At 52.4% G+C, this 18,180-nt stretch overlaps 1 protein-coding gene across 1 annotated transcript in view; it reads left to right on the forward strand.

Moving 5' to 3' along the window:
- Positions 1–8,471: 8,471 nt before the first annotated feature.
- LOC133357278 (sonic hedgehog protein-like) overlaps positions 8,472–18,180 on the forward strand; it is a 28,653-nt gene continuing 18,944 nt past the window's right edge. The window contains exon 1 of the mRNA XM_061575151.1: positions 8,472–10,138. Within this exon, the coding sequence (XP_061431135.1) occupies positions 9,488–10,138 (651 nt within the window). The 5' untranslated portion in view covers positions 8,472–9,487. The remainder of the gene's footprint in view (positions 10,139–18,180) is intronic.

Genomic DNA, 18,180 nt, shown 5'->3' on the forward strand with positions numbered 1-18,180 from the left:
TTGCAGCGCTGCTCCTTTACCTTTGTCTCCTCCAACGTCACGTGGCGTGACGTCTCCTTTGTGACGTCACGGGGTATGGCGCCGCGTGCTCGTCGCGTGGGAGAGCCGTCGTCTCTCCGTCCAGGTGAGCGAGGGTTGCGGTGTTTATCATTTTGGGGCCGAGCATTGCGTGTTGTCAACCGTGCAGAGACGATAAGGTGCGAAAGAAATTCAACATATATACAGAGAGACATAAACAATACTCTGGATCTACACCCCCCCCCCCCTCCCCGTAAAAGCCAACTTCTTAACTAGTAAAAGACCGATTTAAAGCTTTCGTGACTGCAGGGATTCATCTTCTTGGTTCTTTCGGTAAAGTCACGTGACTTTACCGAAAGAACCAAGAAGGCGATTGGCGAGTGTTAAGTGAACGGGCAGCCAATCGGGAGGGTGGTACGGTGGGGCATGTGGAGCAGAGCCAATTGCTCTGAAATATCTCAAGTGGCAATCGTGGGACAAGTGGCAATCCGCACCTACGATGAGCACGCTCGGCTACGTACGGCGCGAAAGAAGTTCAACGTGCACGGTGCAGTACGTGCGTGGGTGGAGTGTGTCTACGAGACGGTTCGCAGCCAGCGAAGAAACGAACCTCAACGCATCGCTGATGTTCCTAAGAACGGCCATTGCCCAAAACGTCTATGAGATATACGTATTGAAATGTCATCTTCCGAGGCCGTATTATTGACGAATGCTTTATTATTGGGCTGGGTGGTATGGGGCAAGGGATGGCGACGAAACATCGAAGAGCATTTTCAAAAAGAAGACATCTCATGCGGCAGTAGTTCTTGGGGGGTGACCTTCCGTGGCCCACTGGGGATGCGGCGATGCTCGTGGGATGCAGCCGGCGGAAGTTGTGCAAATTGAGGGTAAGATTAAGAACGCATTGTGTGTGTGTGTGCGTGTTTCACTGTTCATTGCACAGCAATTTGGATGGGTTGATAGCAAGTTAAACGTAACCAAAACTTTATTCTATTTTACCAGGTAAGGCCCACTGAGCTATGTAGCTCTTTTTTTTCTTCCCAGAAGCGACCTGGCCACACGTGGTAGACCCACGAAGTGGCTCTTGTCATCGTGTGAGAATTTAGAGCGGCCAAACGCTGGATGCATGTTGTCTCTAAATGTGGAAGGGAAAACTGGAGAATGAGAAATCCACGTGCCCACGGGGAGAGTGAAACGAAAATGGGTCGGGATCGAACCCACGACCTCCTGTATACCAGGCAAGGTATTTAACGTCTTGCTAAATGGTGTTAAATACCTCGCCTGGCGCTTTTTTGTTTGTTAAATTAACGTTTCACAGTGGGGGTTTATTTTTTGGGAAAATGTCTGTTGAGCAGCAGAGGGCAGTGCAATTAAACAACGTCGTTGTGTTGTACTCTACCCCTCTATGCTCCCGCGCCTGTGCTGCTGCTTGCCACATTCACCCCCCCGGCACCCCCGCTTTCACCCGCACGGTTTGTGGGGGAGATCCTCATCCAGCAGTGGATGAACCAAATAACGCGACGATAATAGAGGCCGTTGAGAAGGATCAGGAGGTGGTCTCCAGGTGGTGGAGGAGGTGGAGGAGAATGGTGATGGTGATGGTGGTGGAGAGGCGAGGTGGTGGAGGAGGAGAGTCGTGTTGGTGGCGGTGCAGGAGAAGTGAGGTGGTGATGGTAGAGGAGGAGAGTGGTGATGGTGGTGATGTGGAGAGATGAAGGGGTGGTGGAGAGATGATGAGAAGGAGGAGGGATGACGATGGTGGAGGAGGTGTAGGAGGAGGAGTTAATGGAGAAGAGATGAGAATTGTGATCGCGGTGGAGGAGAATTGAGGACGTGGTGATGGTAGCTTCTGAGTGGGCCCACGAATACGTCTCATTCGCTCTCTCTTCACCTCTCTAAGGCACGCGTGCGCATGTATGTTTAGGCATGTATGTTTAGGCATGTTGTATGCGTGCGGTGGCGATATCCCGCCGAGCACGAAGGCGGCTTTTAATAGCCCCGTGTTTAGAAGACACAACGCATTTAACAGCTTACGTAAGCCAGTGCCCCCTGCCTTCGCCCCCCAGTTACAAGGAGGCTGTTCCTCCCTTGTCTGCCCCTCTGTTTGCCATCGCTGATTAATCAAAACGTATCCTTACCACTTTAACTTTACACGGGGGGAAGGGTGGTGGTGTTTCGCAGCCGACATTATTATGATTTGCAATTTGATTTGTTTAGGGTGGGGCAGGGGGGGGGGTCCCATGGTAATGATCTAGCCACATCGCTGGCGTGAAAACGCCGTCAAACGCCACGAACCGAACCGACACAGCCAAACAGTCCATTATAGATTTCGATTTAAAGCTTTCGTGACTGCAGGGATTCATCTTCTTGGTTCTTTCGGTAAAGTCACGTAGAATGGAAATAATGAAACAATAAAAATAAAACATAAAATAATTCTCACGACGTTTCGGCCACAACGCAAGCAGCCGTCCTCAGGTGAAGACAAGAATAGACTTTAACCGTTTTACGGAAATATCAAAGCATCAATAGTGTTGGGATTTGCTTTTGCCTTTGAGGCTCTGAACCTTTTGGCTTTGAGTTCTCCGGTCGAACACCGCTGCTGAGACGAGGCCACCAAGAACGTCGTCTCTGGTGTAGGACAATCAGTTCCAGTGACAATGCATCACATTATTGTTCTCATTACGCGAGCAGTGTTCGTTAGCATGTTTTGTTTTGTGTGTGTGTGCCGCAAGCGTGATGTGTGGTTAATGCAGACTTGATGATGCCTTGCAATAGGTGTGTGTGTGTGTCTTATTTGGTGTTTGATACATCTTATCGCCTTCTGTATTATTGGCAGGAGGGGTAAGGCCAATTGTTGTTTAATCAAATAGTATTTTCACGAGCACAGAGCGTTTAGCAATCGTGCTCATTCGGGGGAAGCAGACGTATTCGTTCTCTGCAATGTGGACTGTCGTTTTTGAGTTGTTCTTGTTGCTGCGATGCTCCCGAACCACGGATCTGTGCCACAGTGGCTAGGAGATGTTAACTACCTCGCCTGGTATACAGGAGGTCGTGGGTTCGCCCTGACCCTGACGCCTGTTGTATATTTGGAGTTTGCGTGTCTCTCTCACTCTTATCATCACCACAGTGGCTAGGAGATGTTAACTACCTCGCCTGGTATACAGGTGGTCGTGGGTTCGCCCTGACCCTGACGCCTGATGTATGTTTGGAGTTTGCGTGTTTCTCTCTCATCATCATCACGGTGGCTAGGAGATGTTAACTACCTCTCCTGGTATGCAGGAAGGCATGGGTTCGATCCCGACCCTGACGCCTGCTGCTGTATATTTGGAGTTTGCGTGTCTCGCTCTCTCATCATCATCATGGTGGCTAGGACAGATGTTAACTACCTCGCCTGGTATACAGGGGGTCGTGGGTTCGATCCCGACCCTGACACCTGATGTATATTTGGAGTTTGCGTGTCTCTCTCTCTCTCATCATCATCACAGTGGCTTGGACAGATGTTAACTACCTCGCCTGGTATACAGGGGGTCGTGGGTTCGATCCCGACCCTGACACCTGATGTATATTTGGAGTTTGCGTGTCTCTCTCTCTCTCTCATCATCACGGTGGCTAGGACAGATGTTAACTACCTCGCCTGGTATACAGGGGGTCGTGGGTTCGATCCCGACCCTGACACCTGATGTATATTTGGAGTTTGCGTGTCTCTCTCTCTCTCTCATCATCACGGTGGCTAGGACATATGTTAACTACCTCGCCTGGTATACAGGAGGTCGTGAGTTCGCCTTGACGTATGGAGCGGTCAGCGCGCTGCACTACAAACCTGGCGACCCGGGTTCGATTCCCGCTCACGGGCAAACACCAGTGACGATTATCTAAACCGGTCCTGGGCCTCCCCTAGGTCGACTCAGCCTCAAATGAGTACCTGGTGCAGTGTGTAAACATCGCCGCTAGGGAGACAAAGGCGGTCGGGCGTGGTGCTGGCCACCCACCCCCTGGTGTACCGTTCCGGCCTTCATAGGTGCTCGCTAACAGCACTTGCCCCTACAGTCTGTTCAGGCTATATGGGGGATCTTTGTATTGTGGGGAGCGGTAGTGCAGCGACTCACGCTGCACTACGAACCCGGCGCCGAATAGGACGGGTTGCACTGATTTCTTTTTTTTAACACGACGGCTTTCGCCACCAAACTTATTCACGAACGAGTGTTTTTTTTGGACCTGTTCGGTTAGATTGCGCGCAAATGTGTCGTACACCCCCACCTCCACCCGACACAGCCAATCGGTAGGCTTCGTCGCGCGAACGGAACGTGCCCAGTGTGTTACTCCGTCTGACACGGTGACGTCGAATCGCCCCGCCCACCACCCCACCCCGCCCAGCCCCCCCCCCGCCCCACCTAGCCCCCCCGCCCCACAAGCGCGGGGCCCGGGGCGGCCGCCCGGATTCGCCGTGCCCCTGTGGACCTCGGGATCATTCGTTGACTCACGGGTGACGATGGCAGCCAGCGGACTTAGAACTCAGCCGAGAAGACACGGCGCTCCACCGCGCGCGGAGATGGAGCCATCAAATCGGTCCCATCTGCAGGAACGAGATGCGTTTGCTGCGGCGTCACGAGAGCACGAGTGGTGGGGAGGGGGGCTTGGAGTAGACCTTAATCCAGCGGTGGATAGATCATGGCCGACGATGCCGATGACCGTGATGATGACAACATGGATTGGGCGGTGATGGTTGACATCGTGTGACACGCTGGTCAGTGAAGGTTCGCTGTGTGAATTCGCTCGGCGGGAGGTGCAGTTCAGTTTGGGTTCGTGGGTGCCACGGTGGCTAGGAGATGTTAACTACCTCGCCTGGTGTACAGGAGGTCGTGGGGGTTCGATCCCAACCCTGACGCCTTTTGTGTATTTGAAGTTTGCGTGTCTTTCTCTCTCTCATCATCATCATCACGGTGGCTAGGAGATATCAACTACCTCGCCTGGTCTACAGGAGGTCGTGGGTTCGATCCCAACCCTGACGCCTATTGTGTATTTGGAGTTTGCATCTCTCTCTCTCTCATCATCATCACGGTGGCTCGGAGATGTTAACTACCTCGCCTGGTATACAGGAGGTCGTGGGGGTTCGATCCCAACCCTGACGCCTGTTGTGTATTTGAAGTTTGCGTGTCTCTCTTTCTCTCATCATCATCATCACGGTGGCTAGGAGATGTTAACTACCTCGCCTGGTCTACAGGAGGTCGTGGGTTCGATCCCAACCCTGACGCCTATTGTGTATTTGGAGTTTGCGTCTTTCTCTCATCATCATCATCACAGTGGCTCGGAGATGTTAACTACCTCGCCTGGTATACAGGCGGTCGTGGGTTCGATGACAATGCCCACTGCTGTATATTCGAAGTTTGCGTGTCTCTCTCTCTCCCTGTTTGTCGCGTGGATTTTTCTCCTGGTCTTCCGCTCTTTCCGTCCACATTGACGAGCAACGCACATTACATTGCCACGTGATGATGACGATCAGCCGCTTCGCCGAGCTCTACCATTCGTGATGGCCAGGTCCGCTTCTTGATAAGTATAACCCATAAAAACAAAGTTTTTCACTCTAAATCCTTTATATGCGTGGCGGCTAGAGTCCTCTCGTCCTCTGGCTTGAGATGGCTGCCACCTATGGGTCAGATGATTGTCTGCAGTATTAAACAATTTGTAATTAAATATTTAATTTGTTTTCCCTAAACAGTGTAAAATTGTCTCGCACAACGAGTCTGTGTGCAAAATGTCAGCTCGATTGGATCACGGGAAGTGGGTTAAAAAACGACCGAAATGTTTGCACGGTCGTAAGCAAGCAAGCAAGCACAGCAAGCACGCAAGCAAGCAAGCAAGCGAACTTAATATAAAGGATAAAAAAAAAAAATTTCACGAACATTAATTGTCTCGCACAACGAGTCTGTGTGCAAAATGTCAGCTTGATTGGATCACGGGAAGTGGGTTAAAAAACGACCGAAAGGTTTGCACGGTCGTAAGCAAGCAAGCAAGCACGCAAGCACGCAAGCAAGCAAGCAAGCGAACTTAATATAAAGGATTTAAAAAAAAAATTCACGAACATTAATTGTCTCGCACAACGAGTCTGTGTGCAAAATGTCAGCTTGATTGGATCACGGGAAGTGGGTTAAAAAACGACCGAAAGGTTTGCACGGTCGTAAGTAAGCAAGCAAGCACGCAAGCACGCAAGCAAGCGAACTTAATATAAAGGATTTAATAAAAAAATAGTTATCTAGCCCAGCGGGGCCCCCACCTGGTAAAATAAAACGATTACACAGTTAACACCAGTGGAACCTCATTTGCCAGTAACAAAATATGATAATTGGTTTTTTACCCTTTATCTGGCAACAAAATTGACACCGTTTTTTACGAGGAGTCATGTTTGCATAGACCACAATATCTGCAGTCATAATGCAAACAAAAAACATAACTCTGATAATGTATGCACTGTCCTTGAAGTTGATTGGTCCACACCTGAGACAGGCGTCATCTGGTCCAACACCATGTGAGACTAGGCTCTAAGGAAAGCTGTCTCGGGTGTGGACCAATCAACTTCAAGGATAGTGCACATTATCAGAGTTATGTTTTTTGTTTGCATTGGGAGTGGGGCCGCAGGGGGGCTAACAGAGGCGGGGGGGGGGGGCGATAGGGTTAGCCGGCACACGCGATGATTCAGGTGATGAGAGAAGGATTAACAAAATGCTCATCGGTACACCCCAGCGGCTATCGAGTGTGCAGGCGGTGCAATTGCGACCGGGGCCCTACGGACCACGGGGGTGAGGGGGGGCGGAACTCACCCAGGGTCCGTGCTTGGAGAACAGGAGACATTGAACAGATGGGGGGGGGGGGGGGGGGGGGGGGGGGCTCCCCTCCAATTCCATTCCTTGCACCAGGATTCGTGCCAACCGCGCTACCGTGCCACTGGTGTCACTTCGTAGCATGGTTGGCCACTGGTGCGGCCTCGTAGTAGTTTGTTGTCCTCCGATTAGCACGGTTGGCTACGTACGGTGCGAACGAAGTTCAACGTACATGCAAAGGTGGTGTAAAAAACGACGAAGAAATACACGTCTTTAAGAGCGAAACAGAATCCCAGCATGCTCTGCATGTAAAGCTGCCGTACCATCACTCCGTCTCCGTGGTGAATATTCTCTGTGCCGCGTTCACAATTTTCACATGCCACTCTGTATCGTAAGAAAGTGGGTGGATATATTAATAGGTGAGTAGGTGGGTGGGTGGGTGAGTGAGTGAGTAATTCGTTGCGTGGGTAGATGGGGAAAGTTCGTAGCTGGCTGAGTGGGTAGGTGGATAAACATGTCAGGTGGACGGGTGGGTGAGAGAGTCAGTGGTTTGTGGATGAGAGAGTGAGTCTGTATGTGAATGTGTAAACGAGTGTGGGAGTTCGTGTATGGGCAAGTGATTGGCGAGTAGATAGTTGAGTCGCTGGGCAGGTGAGTGGGTCGGTGTGTAGATGAGTGGGTGGCTGAGTGGTTCGTTAAGATGAATGAGTTGGTAGGTGATTGCGTAAGTCGGTGGATAGGTATGCATATGAGTGAGTATATAGGTGGGTGGGGATGTTGCTGATTTCGTGTGAGCATAGGTGTGGGGGAGCGGTGGCGCAGTGGTTAGCGCGCTGCGAACATAGCAAACACCTTAGTTCGTCTCCCGCTCACGTAACACCAAGTTGAGCGAGAAGGTAGCTGAGTGCCTGGGTAGCTGAGTCAGAGAATAGTTGAGTGGATGTGAAGTTGAATGGCTGGGTAGCTGAGTTAGTGAGTCGTTGAGATATTGCGTAATTGACTTCCTGGGTAGTTGAGTCACTGGATAGCAGAGGTGTGGACTCGAGTCATGTGACTTGGACTCGAGTCAGACTCGAGTCATGAATTTGATGACTTCAGACTCGACTTGGACTTGCATAACAATGACTTTGTCCCACCTCTGAGGTGTGAACTCGAGTCATGTGACTTGGACTCGAGTCAGACTCGAGTCATGAATTTGATGACTTCAGACTCGACTTGGACTTGCATAACAATGACTTTGTCCCACCTCTGCTGGATAGTTGAATGGCTGTGTAGTTGAGTGACGGCGTAGCTGGGTGGCTGAGTAGTTGAGTGACGATGTAGCCGATGTGGTGGTGGTGGTGGTTTCGGCGTGCGCGGTATAAAAACACTCGCAGGGCTGCCGTGGGTGGGGTCACAGCCACCAGCGCGGAGTGTCGCTCACGGCCTCCCCCCCCCTCCCCTCCCTCCCACGCCGCCGCCGCCTCCACCAAACCCCTCCACACACCCCGCCCCGCCAGCTTCAAAAGCGCCGCTTCCAGCTCCAGCAGCCCCCCCCCCTCTCTCTCCAACGTCCTCCAGAACGCGCTCGCTCGAGAGAGAGAACGAGAGACGAGGAGGAGGTGGTAGGTGGAGGAGGAGGTAGTGGTGGAGGTTTCCCAGGCGCGGCACTCTTCGCACAGCGCCGGGCTCCAACTTTTCATTTGCAACCACGAGGCCGAGGGACTGCGGTTGAGAGCCCCAGCAGCAGTAGCAGCAGCGGTAGCAGCAGCAGCAGCAGTAGACAAGGCGGCTTGGCAAGCTCGGGGCGAGTGGTGTGCGCTTCTGCAAGAGCGCTTTAACAATAGGCGTGCCCGGTTGCTTTGGCCCCTGGGTTTGTGTGTGAGGAGGGCTGCTTGCTGGCTTGTGTCTTGGTACTGGCCACACGCACACACACGGACAGAGACGGAGGTACACGCGCGCATGCACGCGCGCACGCAGCCTGCAACATTCACCGACAACTCAGCCACCACCAACAGCGATATCATTATCAGCAGCGGGAGCACCACCACCATTAACAGCGGCAGCGGTGGTAATAGCAGCAGCAGCAGCAGCAACAGGTTCAGCAGCATCACCAGCAGCAGCACCACCACTATCAGCAATACACAATTACCATCATCATCAGCAATACACAATTACCATCATCATCAGCAATACACAATAACCACCATCATCAGCATCAGCAATATACAATCACCATAATCATCACCATCAGCAATATACAATTACCATAATCACCACCATCAGCAACACACAATCACCATCATCATCAGCAATACACAATTACCATCATCACCATCAACAATACACAATCACCATCATCATCACCATCAGCAATACACAATCACCATCACCATCAGCAATACACAATTACCATCATCACCATCAGCAATACACAATTACCATCATCAGCAACACACAATTACCATCATCACCATCAGCAATACACAATTACCATCATCACCATCAGCAATACACAATCACCATCATCACCATCAGCAATACACAATCACCATCATCAGCAATACACAATTACCATCATCACCATCAGCAATAAACAATCACCATCATCATCAGCGATACACAATTACCATCATCATCACCATCAGCAATACACAATCACCATCAGTATCACCATGACCAACACAAAATTACCACAAGCATCACCACAAGCATCATCGTTAGCAGCAACACAATCGCCATTGTCACCACCTACACCAACACCATCCGCAACACGATCGCCATCTGTACCATCATCATCAGCTGTAGCAGCGCCATCGCCACCACCGCCACCACCATCGTCAGCAGCTGTAGCGGCACCACCATCCAGCAGCAGCAGCAGCACACAGCCGGGCACCCAGCTGACATCTTGCGGCGGCGGCAGCAGCAGCATGGGGCGAGATTTTCGCCACTTGGACCATCTCCTCGCCCATCGGCGGGGCGCGCCACTCTGCTCCTCCTCATCATCATCACCGATGCCGCCGCTGTCTGTCACCATCCTCCTGCTGCTGCTGCTGCTCCTGCTGCTGCTGGCGCCTCAGCCGGCAGAGTCCTGCGGACCTGGTCGCTTGAACGGGGGCCGGTGGCGCCCGGCGCGCAAGCTGACGCCGCTCGCCTACAAGCAGTTCGTGCCCAACGTGGCCGAGAAGACGCTGGGCGCGAGCGGCCGCTACGAGGGGAAGATCGCGCGCGGCTCCGAGAGGTTCCGGGAGCTGACGCCCAACTACAACCCCGACATCGTGTTCAAGGACGAGGAGGGCACCGGGGCCGACCGCCTCATGACGCAGGTGAGGAGGGTGCCTTGATTGGGGGCGGGTGGAGGGAGATTAGGTGAGGATGAGGATGGATGATGATTATGATGGGGATGAGGATGTGGAGGAAGATAACGACGAGAAAGATGATGACGACGAGGATGATGATGACGACGAGAAAGATGATGACGACGAGGAAGATGACGAGGAAGATGACGAGGAAGATGACGAGGATGATGACGAGGATGATGATGATGTAGAGTAGGATGTGGAGAAAGATGATGACAAGGATGATGATGATTATGAAGAGGAGGATGATGATGACGACGAGAAAGATGATGACGACGAGGATGATGATGACGAGAAAGATGATGACGACGAGAAAGATGATGATGACGAGGATGATGATGATGACAAGGATGATGATGATGACAAGGATGATGATGACGACGAGGATGATGATGACGACGAGGATGATGATGACGACGAGGATGATGATGATGTAGAGTAGGATGTGGAGGAAGATGATGACAAGGATGATGATGATGATGATTATGAAGAGGAGGATGATGTGGATGCAGAGTAAGAGGAGGAAGTGGAGGAAGCCGATGAATATTGGGATGAGAAGAATGGGGATGAGGATGATGAGGATGATGATGGGGATGAGCAGGGGCATGTGGAGGATGATGATGATGAGGGCGAGGTTACAAGAGAGGGCGGAGGAGCGACGCTCACAGCAGCGAGCGGAGCGCCGGGTGGATGAAACGCCCGCAGGGTGAGGAAGCATGCAGGTGGTGGTGGTGTTGGTAGTGGTGGTGTTGGTGGTGTTGGTGGTGTTGGTGGTGGTGTTGGTGGTTAATCCTTTGCCAGTCATATCTGCCAAGTCAACAACCCGTGAGTTTATGGGTCTCGAGGCGAGTTTATGGGTGTATATGCGAGTCTCTGGGTCTCGATGTGAGTTTATCTCCATATATATGAAAGGCAAAGTTGTGATTATGTGTGTCTGTTCAAAATGTTTAGCGTACTTCCCGACATGCAACAAACTTGAAATTTGCCGTGTGGGTACTTTCTAGACTGTACACCACGCACAAATTATGAAAATACACTTTTTGGGGGGGGGGAGCTCAATAATGCATATATTTTCTGCACGGCAAGTTAGCGGTGACGTCAAATCTGTCATGTGACCCGCACATGTGGAAGCGTAAGGCATTGTAGTGGAGTGGTTAGCGCGCTGCGCAACGAACCCGGTGACCCGAGTTCGATTCCCGCTCACGGCCACACCGGTGACGATTATTTTAACCGGTCCTGGGCCTCCCCTAGGTAGACTCAGCCTCAAACGAGGAACTCGGGTGCTGTGTGAACATCGCCACTGGGGGGACAAAGGCGGCCGGGCGTGGTGAATTCAAGTCCCGGGCGAAGCCGGGTAGTAAAGCTAGTGGGTGTATATGCGAGTGTATGGGTCTCGATGTGAGTCTATGGGTCTCGATGATGAGTCTATGGGTCTCGATGATGAGTCTATGGGTCCCAGTCAGTACTATATATGGGTCTCTATGTGAGTCTGTGGGTGTATATATGAGTATATGGGACTCGGTGGTGAATATTTGGGTCCCAGTGTGAGTGCTGCATATGGGTCCTCTATGTAAGTCCATTGGTGTCTGTGTGAGTCTATTGGTGTCTGTTGTTCTCTGTGTGAGTCTATTGGTGTCTGTGTGAGTCTATTGGTGTCTGTGTGAGTCTATTGGTGTCTGTGTGAGTCTGTTGTTCTCTGTGTGAGTCTATTGGTGTCTGTGTGAGTCTATTGGTGTCTGTGTGAGTCTATTGTTCTCTATTTGGGGTACGCGGTGCTCTGCGAATCTATGGGTCTCTGCCTTCCTCGCATGGCCGATGATGATGTTGTTGTTGTTATCGAACAACGGCTTCAATTTCCCAAGTTTGAGAGTTGACGGCCCACTGGGTGATTGGGTTCGTGGACGCGCGCTCGCGGCTCTTGCCACCTGTCCCGGTTCGAGCCGGGACGATAAAATACAGCGCGTGCCGTGTCTGACAACGGGGGAGCGGTGGTGCAATGGTTAGCGCGCCACGACACGACATCACCTGGCGAGCCCGCTCAAGCGAGTGACGATTGTCTGACGCGCTCCTGGGCCCTCCACCTAGGTCCACTCAGCCTCAAATGTTTTGCTCAATTACCACTTGGGAAGGCTCAGGTGGCAACTGTCACCCCACCCTACCTGTTCACTAAGACAAAGATCCCCTGTGTAGCCTTAATAGACTGTTGGGGCAAGTGCTGTTAGCGAGCACCTACGAAGGTCGACACAGCACACAACAAGGGTAGGTGGCCAACACCACGCCGGCCGCCTTTGTCTCCCCAGTGTCAATGTGTACACGTCCTTTTTACACGTTGCATCAGATACTCATTTGAGGCAGAGTCCACCTAGGGGAGATCCAGTGCTGGTTAGGATAATCTTCACTAACCGCTGCAACTACCGCTCCTCACCCAACCTATTCATTCGCACACTTATTCAGCCATTCATTTGAATTCACTCACCCACTCATTCATTCATTCTGTCACTCATTCATATCCCAAGTCACTCAATCGCTCACCCACTCACTCACCCACTCATTCACCCACTCATTCACCCACTCACTCACTCACTCACCCACTTACTCACCCACTCACTCACCCACCCACTCACCCACCCACTCACTCACCCTCTCACTCACCCACTCACTCACTCACCCACTCACTCACCCACTCACTTACCCACTCACTCACCCACTCACTCACTCACCCACTCACCCACTCACTCACCCACTCGGGTTCTTCCCACGTGTCCGTGGATCGGCGTCTATTCGGGTGACACGACTTGATTTCTGTCGAGATTTGGTGGCGGTGGTGGTGGCGGTGTAGCGGTTAGCGCGCTGCGCGATTCCCGCTTACGGCCAACATCAGTGACGATTGTTTGAAACTACCGTGGGCCTCCCCTAGGTAGACTCAGCCTCAAATGAGTACCTAGTGCCGTATGTAGTAAACATCGCCACTAGGGAGACAAAGGCGATCGGGCGTGATGCTGGCAACCCATCCCCTCGTGTACCGTTCCGGCCTTCATAGGTGCTCGCGAACAGCACTTGCCCCAACGGTCTGTTCAGGCTTTCTGGGGGATCTTTGTCTTTGTTTATCTTTGGTGATATTGCGCTGACGATCTCGTCGGGCAAGCTGCAGAGTTCGAATCGACCCAGGCTGTCTGAGAACCGTCCCCCGGGTGTTGCTCTCTGGGAAAGGTGGCGACCCTAATGAACGCGACGAACGCGGCGTGCGCATCACTCTGAACGCGTAATTACGAGTCGCCGGGTCGGGTGGGCGAGTAGGTGAACCCACGTGCCGAGTCATACACACACACTCGCGTGCGGTATGAAGAAAACACGTATGTAGCAGACATCAACATGTACTGTACACGCATGTGCACATGCGTACATGCGATGAGTGGCAGTGGAGTGGTTAGCGCTACGCTGCGCTACGCTGCGCTACGAACCCGGCGACCTGAGTTCGATTCCCGCTCACGGCCAACACCCGGTGACGATTGTCTGAACCGGTCCTGGGCCTCAAATGAGTACCTGGTGCGGTGTGCAGTAAACATCGCCACTGGGGATACAAAGGCGGCCGGACGTGGTGTTGTTGGCCACCCAACCACGCTCGTGTGCCTTTTCGGCCTTGGTAGGTGCTCGCTCACAGCACTTGCCCCAACAGTCTGTTGAAGGATACACAGAGGGGGGAGGGGGGTGGATATTTGTCTTTGTTGTGTCATCGCGAACACGCAAGTGCACTTCACGATGACGCGCTGTAGAGGTCTCGACAGACGGGGGGGGGGACTTGCACATTACGCACAAACACACTCATCATAGCGCTTATTCACATAGTCAGCAACAACAACACACACAGATCCCGCGCCCCCTAGACATACAGACTGTTTGCTGTTAGCGAGAGCCGATCGAGGCACGATGAGGTCGTGCACTGTGCGTATTGTGCCCGGCCGCCTTTGTCTTCCCACTGTCTCGTGCTGGTGTACCAGTTCAGCACGTGGTAGGCTTTCGCGACCGATATCATCCATAATAGAGGTTGTTTTTTTGCGTTAGACCGCGTGAATATAATAACGTGTCGTTAAATCTGCCACCACCCGACACAGCCAATTAGTTAAAGGTTTGTCGCGTAAACAGAACGTGAGCAATTCGTTACTAGTACAGCACACCGGTGCGTTAAACGTCTCTGCAGACACGTTTGACGGAGTCCCCAGATCGCCTTAACAGGCTGCGCTTGTTAGCGAGCGCCTGTTAAGGCCCAACCCAGCGGTGATGTTTACACACCGCACCGCGAGAGTAGACATCGTGGGGGGGGGGGGGGCGATTCGATAATTATTCGGCATCGATGTTGTTGGGGCTGTAAGCGAGAATCGAACTCGGGGTCGCCGGGGTGGTTTGTAGCACCAGTGCGCTAACCACTGCGCCACCGCTCGCGGCAATGCGCGCTGGCAAATTACGTAACTCTGCACGGACGTTCGATGATCGTGACGAGTCGTCACGTGGAGTCGGAGCCTCTAAAATAAACTCTTTATTTTTGTATTGTTACAGGTAAGGCCCTGCACTGAGCTGATTGGCTCTCTTGTCAGACTCGACCTGCCACAAATGAGAGCTCAGCGAAGTTGCTTATCACGTGGACATTTATAGCAGTCGACAATTACTCTAAACGCGTGACGTTGCTTCTTAATGTGGAGAGAACAATCCACGTTACTACGCAGAGAGAGAGAGAGACACGCAAACTTCAAATATACAGCAGGCGTCAGGGTCGGGATCGAACCCACGACCTCTTGTATACCAGGCGAGGTAGTAACATCTCCGAGCCACTGTGATGATGAGAGAGAGAGAGACGCAAACTCCAAATATACAGCAGGCGTCAGGGTCGGGGTCGAACCCACGACCTCCTGTAAACCAGGCGAGGTAGGTAACATCTCCTAGCCACCGTGATGATGATGAGAGAGAGAGACACGCAAACTCCAAATATACAGCAGCAGGCGTCAGGATCGGGATCGAACCCACGACCTCCTCCATACCAGGCGAGGTAGTTAACATCTCCTAGCCACTGTGATGATGAGAGAGAAAGACGCAAACTCCAAATATACAGCAGGCGTCAGGTTCGGGGTCGAACCCACGACCTCCTGCATACCAGGCGAGGTAGTTAACATCTCCTAGCCACCGTGATGATGATGAGAGAGAGAGACACGCAAACTCCAAATATACAGCAGCAGGCGTCAGGGTCGGGATCGAACCCACGACCCCCTGTATACCAGGCGAGGTAGTTAACATCTCCTAGCCACCGTGATGATGATGATGATGATGAGAGAGAGAGAGAGAGACACGCAAACTCCAAATTTCCAGCAGCAGGCGTCAGGGTCGGGATCGAACCGACGACCTCCTGTATACCAGGCGAGGTAGTTAACATCTCCTCGTCACCGTGGCTTCTACGGTGACTGTAGCATTCGCGGTCGTACTCGTCCGAGTTGTCGTTGTCGTGAACGGGACTCGCGCCTGAATCCCTTAGCCACGCATGACGATGTTGACGACGACGATTAGGGAATGGAAATCACGAAAGTGGAGTTTTGCTGCAGTATTATGTGCAGTATTGTATAATGCGCATGTAATATACGCAATTCTCTGTCAACCCCTTATCAGTGCCTAGCTTGTTACAGGCCAATTCAGACCTTGTTGGTCACCTCGTGCCCCTTATAAACCTCAACGTTCATCCTACAAAGTCCCATCACAAGGGAGAAACACAAACGCAGAGTCAATTTTCTTTTTGCCCGTATTGAAACGGCTGTAACGCCTGGTGAACCTGAAAACTCGACTTACCTGCACAAGAATACGGAGTAAACCGCGTGGGTTGACGGCTATGGATACGATTTCGCACTGAATGCATTTACACAACTCACAAGTATAATGTCACTGATCACGACCATCACGACCTTTCATGTCACCACCAACATCACAATCATCAGAACCACCACCGTCATCGTTATGATCTGTGCAATCATTATCACAATCACAATCATTGTCACGATCATGAGCACATTCACGATCATGATCACATTCACAATCATGATCACATTCACAATCATGAGCACAATCATGATCATGATCACATTGACGATCATGATCACATTAACGATCATGATGACATTCACAATCATTGTCACATTCACGATCATTGTTTACAATGACACAGTCGTCACGTTTGCGCCCGAGCGAAACGAATCTTGGCTAAAATGTTCGCGTCGCAGACCCCGTTTGTGTACTCGCGGTACGGAAAATGTAAACAAACATCCAATGCTGGGTTGTTGATCATGGGGGTTGTTTGACCATACTTCACCACGATGGTATTTTACTATCTTCTTGGTTCTTTCGGTAAAGTCACGTAGAATGGAAATAATAAAATAATAAAAATAAAACATAATAAAATAATTCTCACGACGTTTCGGCCACAACGCAAGCAGCTGTCCTCAGGTGAAGAACAGGTCTGTCAGAAAGACAGCGTCTCATTCAGCGTCTCATTCAGCCCAGGTGTGGTAGCCCAGGTGTGGTGGCCCAGGTGTGGTGGCCCAGGTGTGATAGCCCAGGTGTGGTAGCCCATGTGTGGTGGCCCAGGTGTGGTTGCCCAGGTGTGGTGGCCCAGGTGTGCTGGCCCAGGTGTGCTGGCCCAGGTGTGCTGGCCCAGGTGTGGTGGCCCAGGTGTGGTTGCCCAGGTGTGTTGGCCCAGGTGTGGTGGCCCAGGTGTGGTGGCCCAGGTGTGGTGGCCCAGGTGCGGTGGCCCAGGCGCGGTGGCCCAGGTGTGTTGGCCCAGGTGTGGTGACCCAGGTGTGGTGGCCCAGGTGTGGTGGCTTAGCGGTAGAGCGAGCGACTCGCCTCATCATCTCTCCCAGGTGGGGGGGGGGGGGGGGGGAGAGGGGCGGCGCTAAAATGCTTAAAACTAGTACCACTTTTCTGCGTCCGTCAACAATTTGCCTGTCCTGTGAATAATGTACTCGTCACCCGGCAGTGGAAAGGGATGCGGAATTACCAACACCGTTCACCGAGGGCTGCGTGAACGGCTGACGAGCTTGTCAATCAACCTTGGTGCTTATTTGGGCAGGAAATCGCAGTGATTTGGTAACTCCGGAACCGATGACAACAACAACAAAAATCGCTCCATCTCCATCCGTGGATGTCGCCAATCTCGCACTCTCTCTCGGACACGTTCCATTCCATGTTATTCCAAATATGCGTGCACGCACGCGCACACACACACGTGTGTGTATATATAAATACGTATAAATGAATTTAGCGCTTTGTTCAACCAAATTAACCGTGGCTCCGAGCCCGCTCCTTCATAGCTGCCGATCCAGGCGTCGGGCGACCGGGTTAATATTAGCGTTTGTATTGGAAAGATTATTTTAGCAGTCGACACGAGCGCGTGGCGAGGCATAGCGGCGCGGCAGCCGCGACATTCACGGCCCGCCCTCCCTCCCCCCTCCCTCCCCCCCTCCCTCCCCTCCACCCCTCCCTCCCCTCCCTCCCCTCCACCCCACCCTCCCCTCCACCCCTCCCTCCCCTCCCCTCCACCCCTCCCTCCCCTCCCCTCCACCCCTCCCTCCCCTCCACCCCTCCCTCCCCTCCCTCCCCTCCCCTCCCTCCCCTCCCCTCCTTTTTTTGTTTTTTTTTGTATTTTTTTAATCAAAGATATAACGCGGGTTTTCCGTGTAACATTAGTCCCATTGTGTGTTACTGTGTTCACAGACACCAACAAGAAACACAAATCACCCTCAAAAACCCATCACCAGATCCCCTGCTGCTGCGCTACCAGCACCATAGCGGCGAAGGCACCTCCCCTCCCTCCCCTCCCCTTCCCTCCCTCCCCTCCCTCCCTCCCTATCTCCCTCCCTCCCTCGCACCCCCCTCCCCTCCCTCCCCTCCTCTTGTGGCCACGGAGATAATTTTACGACTTAGAAGCCGCTCGCGTGGACGCTTTGCGCCGTGCTGCGGCAGAATCCGCTGAC

Source organism: Lethenteron reissneri, chromosome 7, assembly GCF_015708825.2.
Source record: "Lethenteron reissneri isolate LAM-NWPU_2019-01 chromosome 7, ASM1570882v1, whole genome shotgun sequence".
NCBI lineage: Eukaryota > Metazoa > Chordata > Hyperoartia > Petromyzontiformes > Petromyzontidae > Lethenteron > Lethenteron reissneri.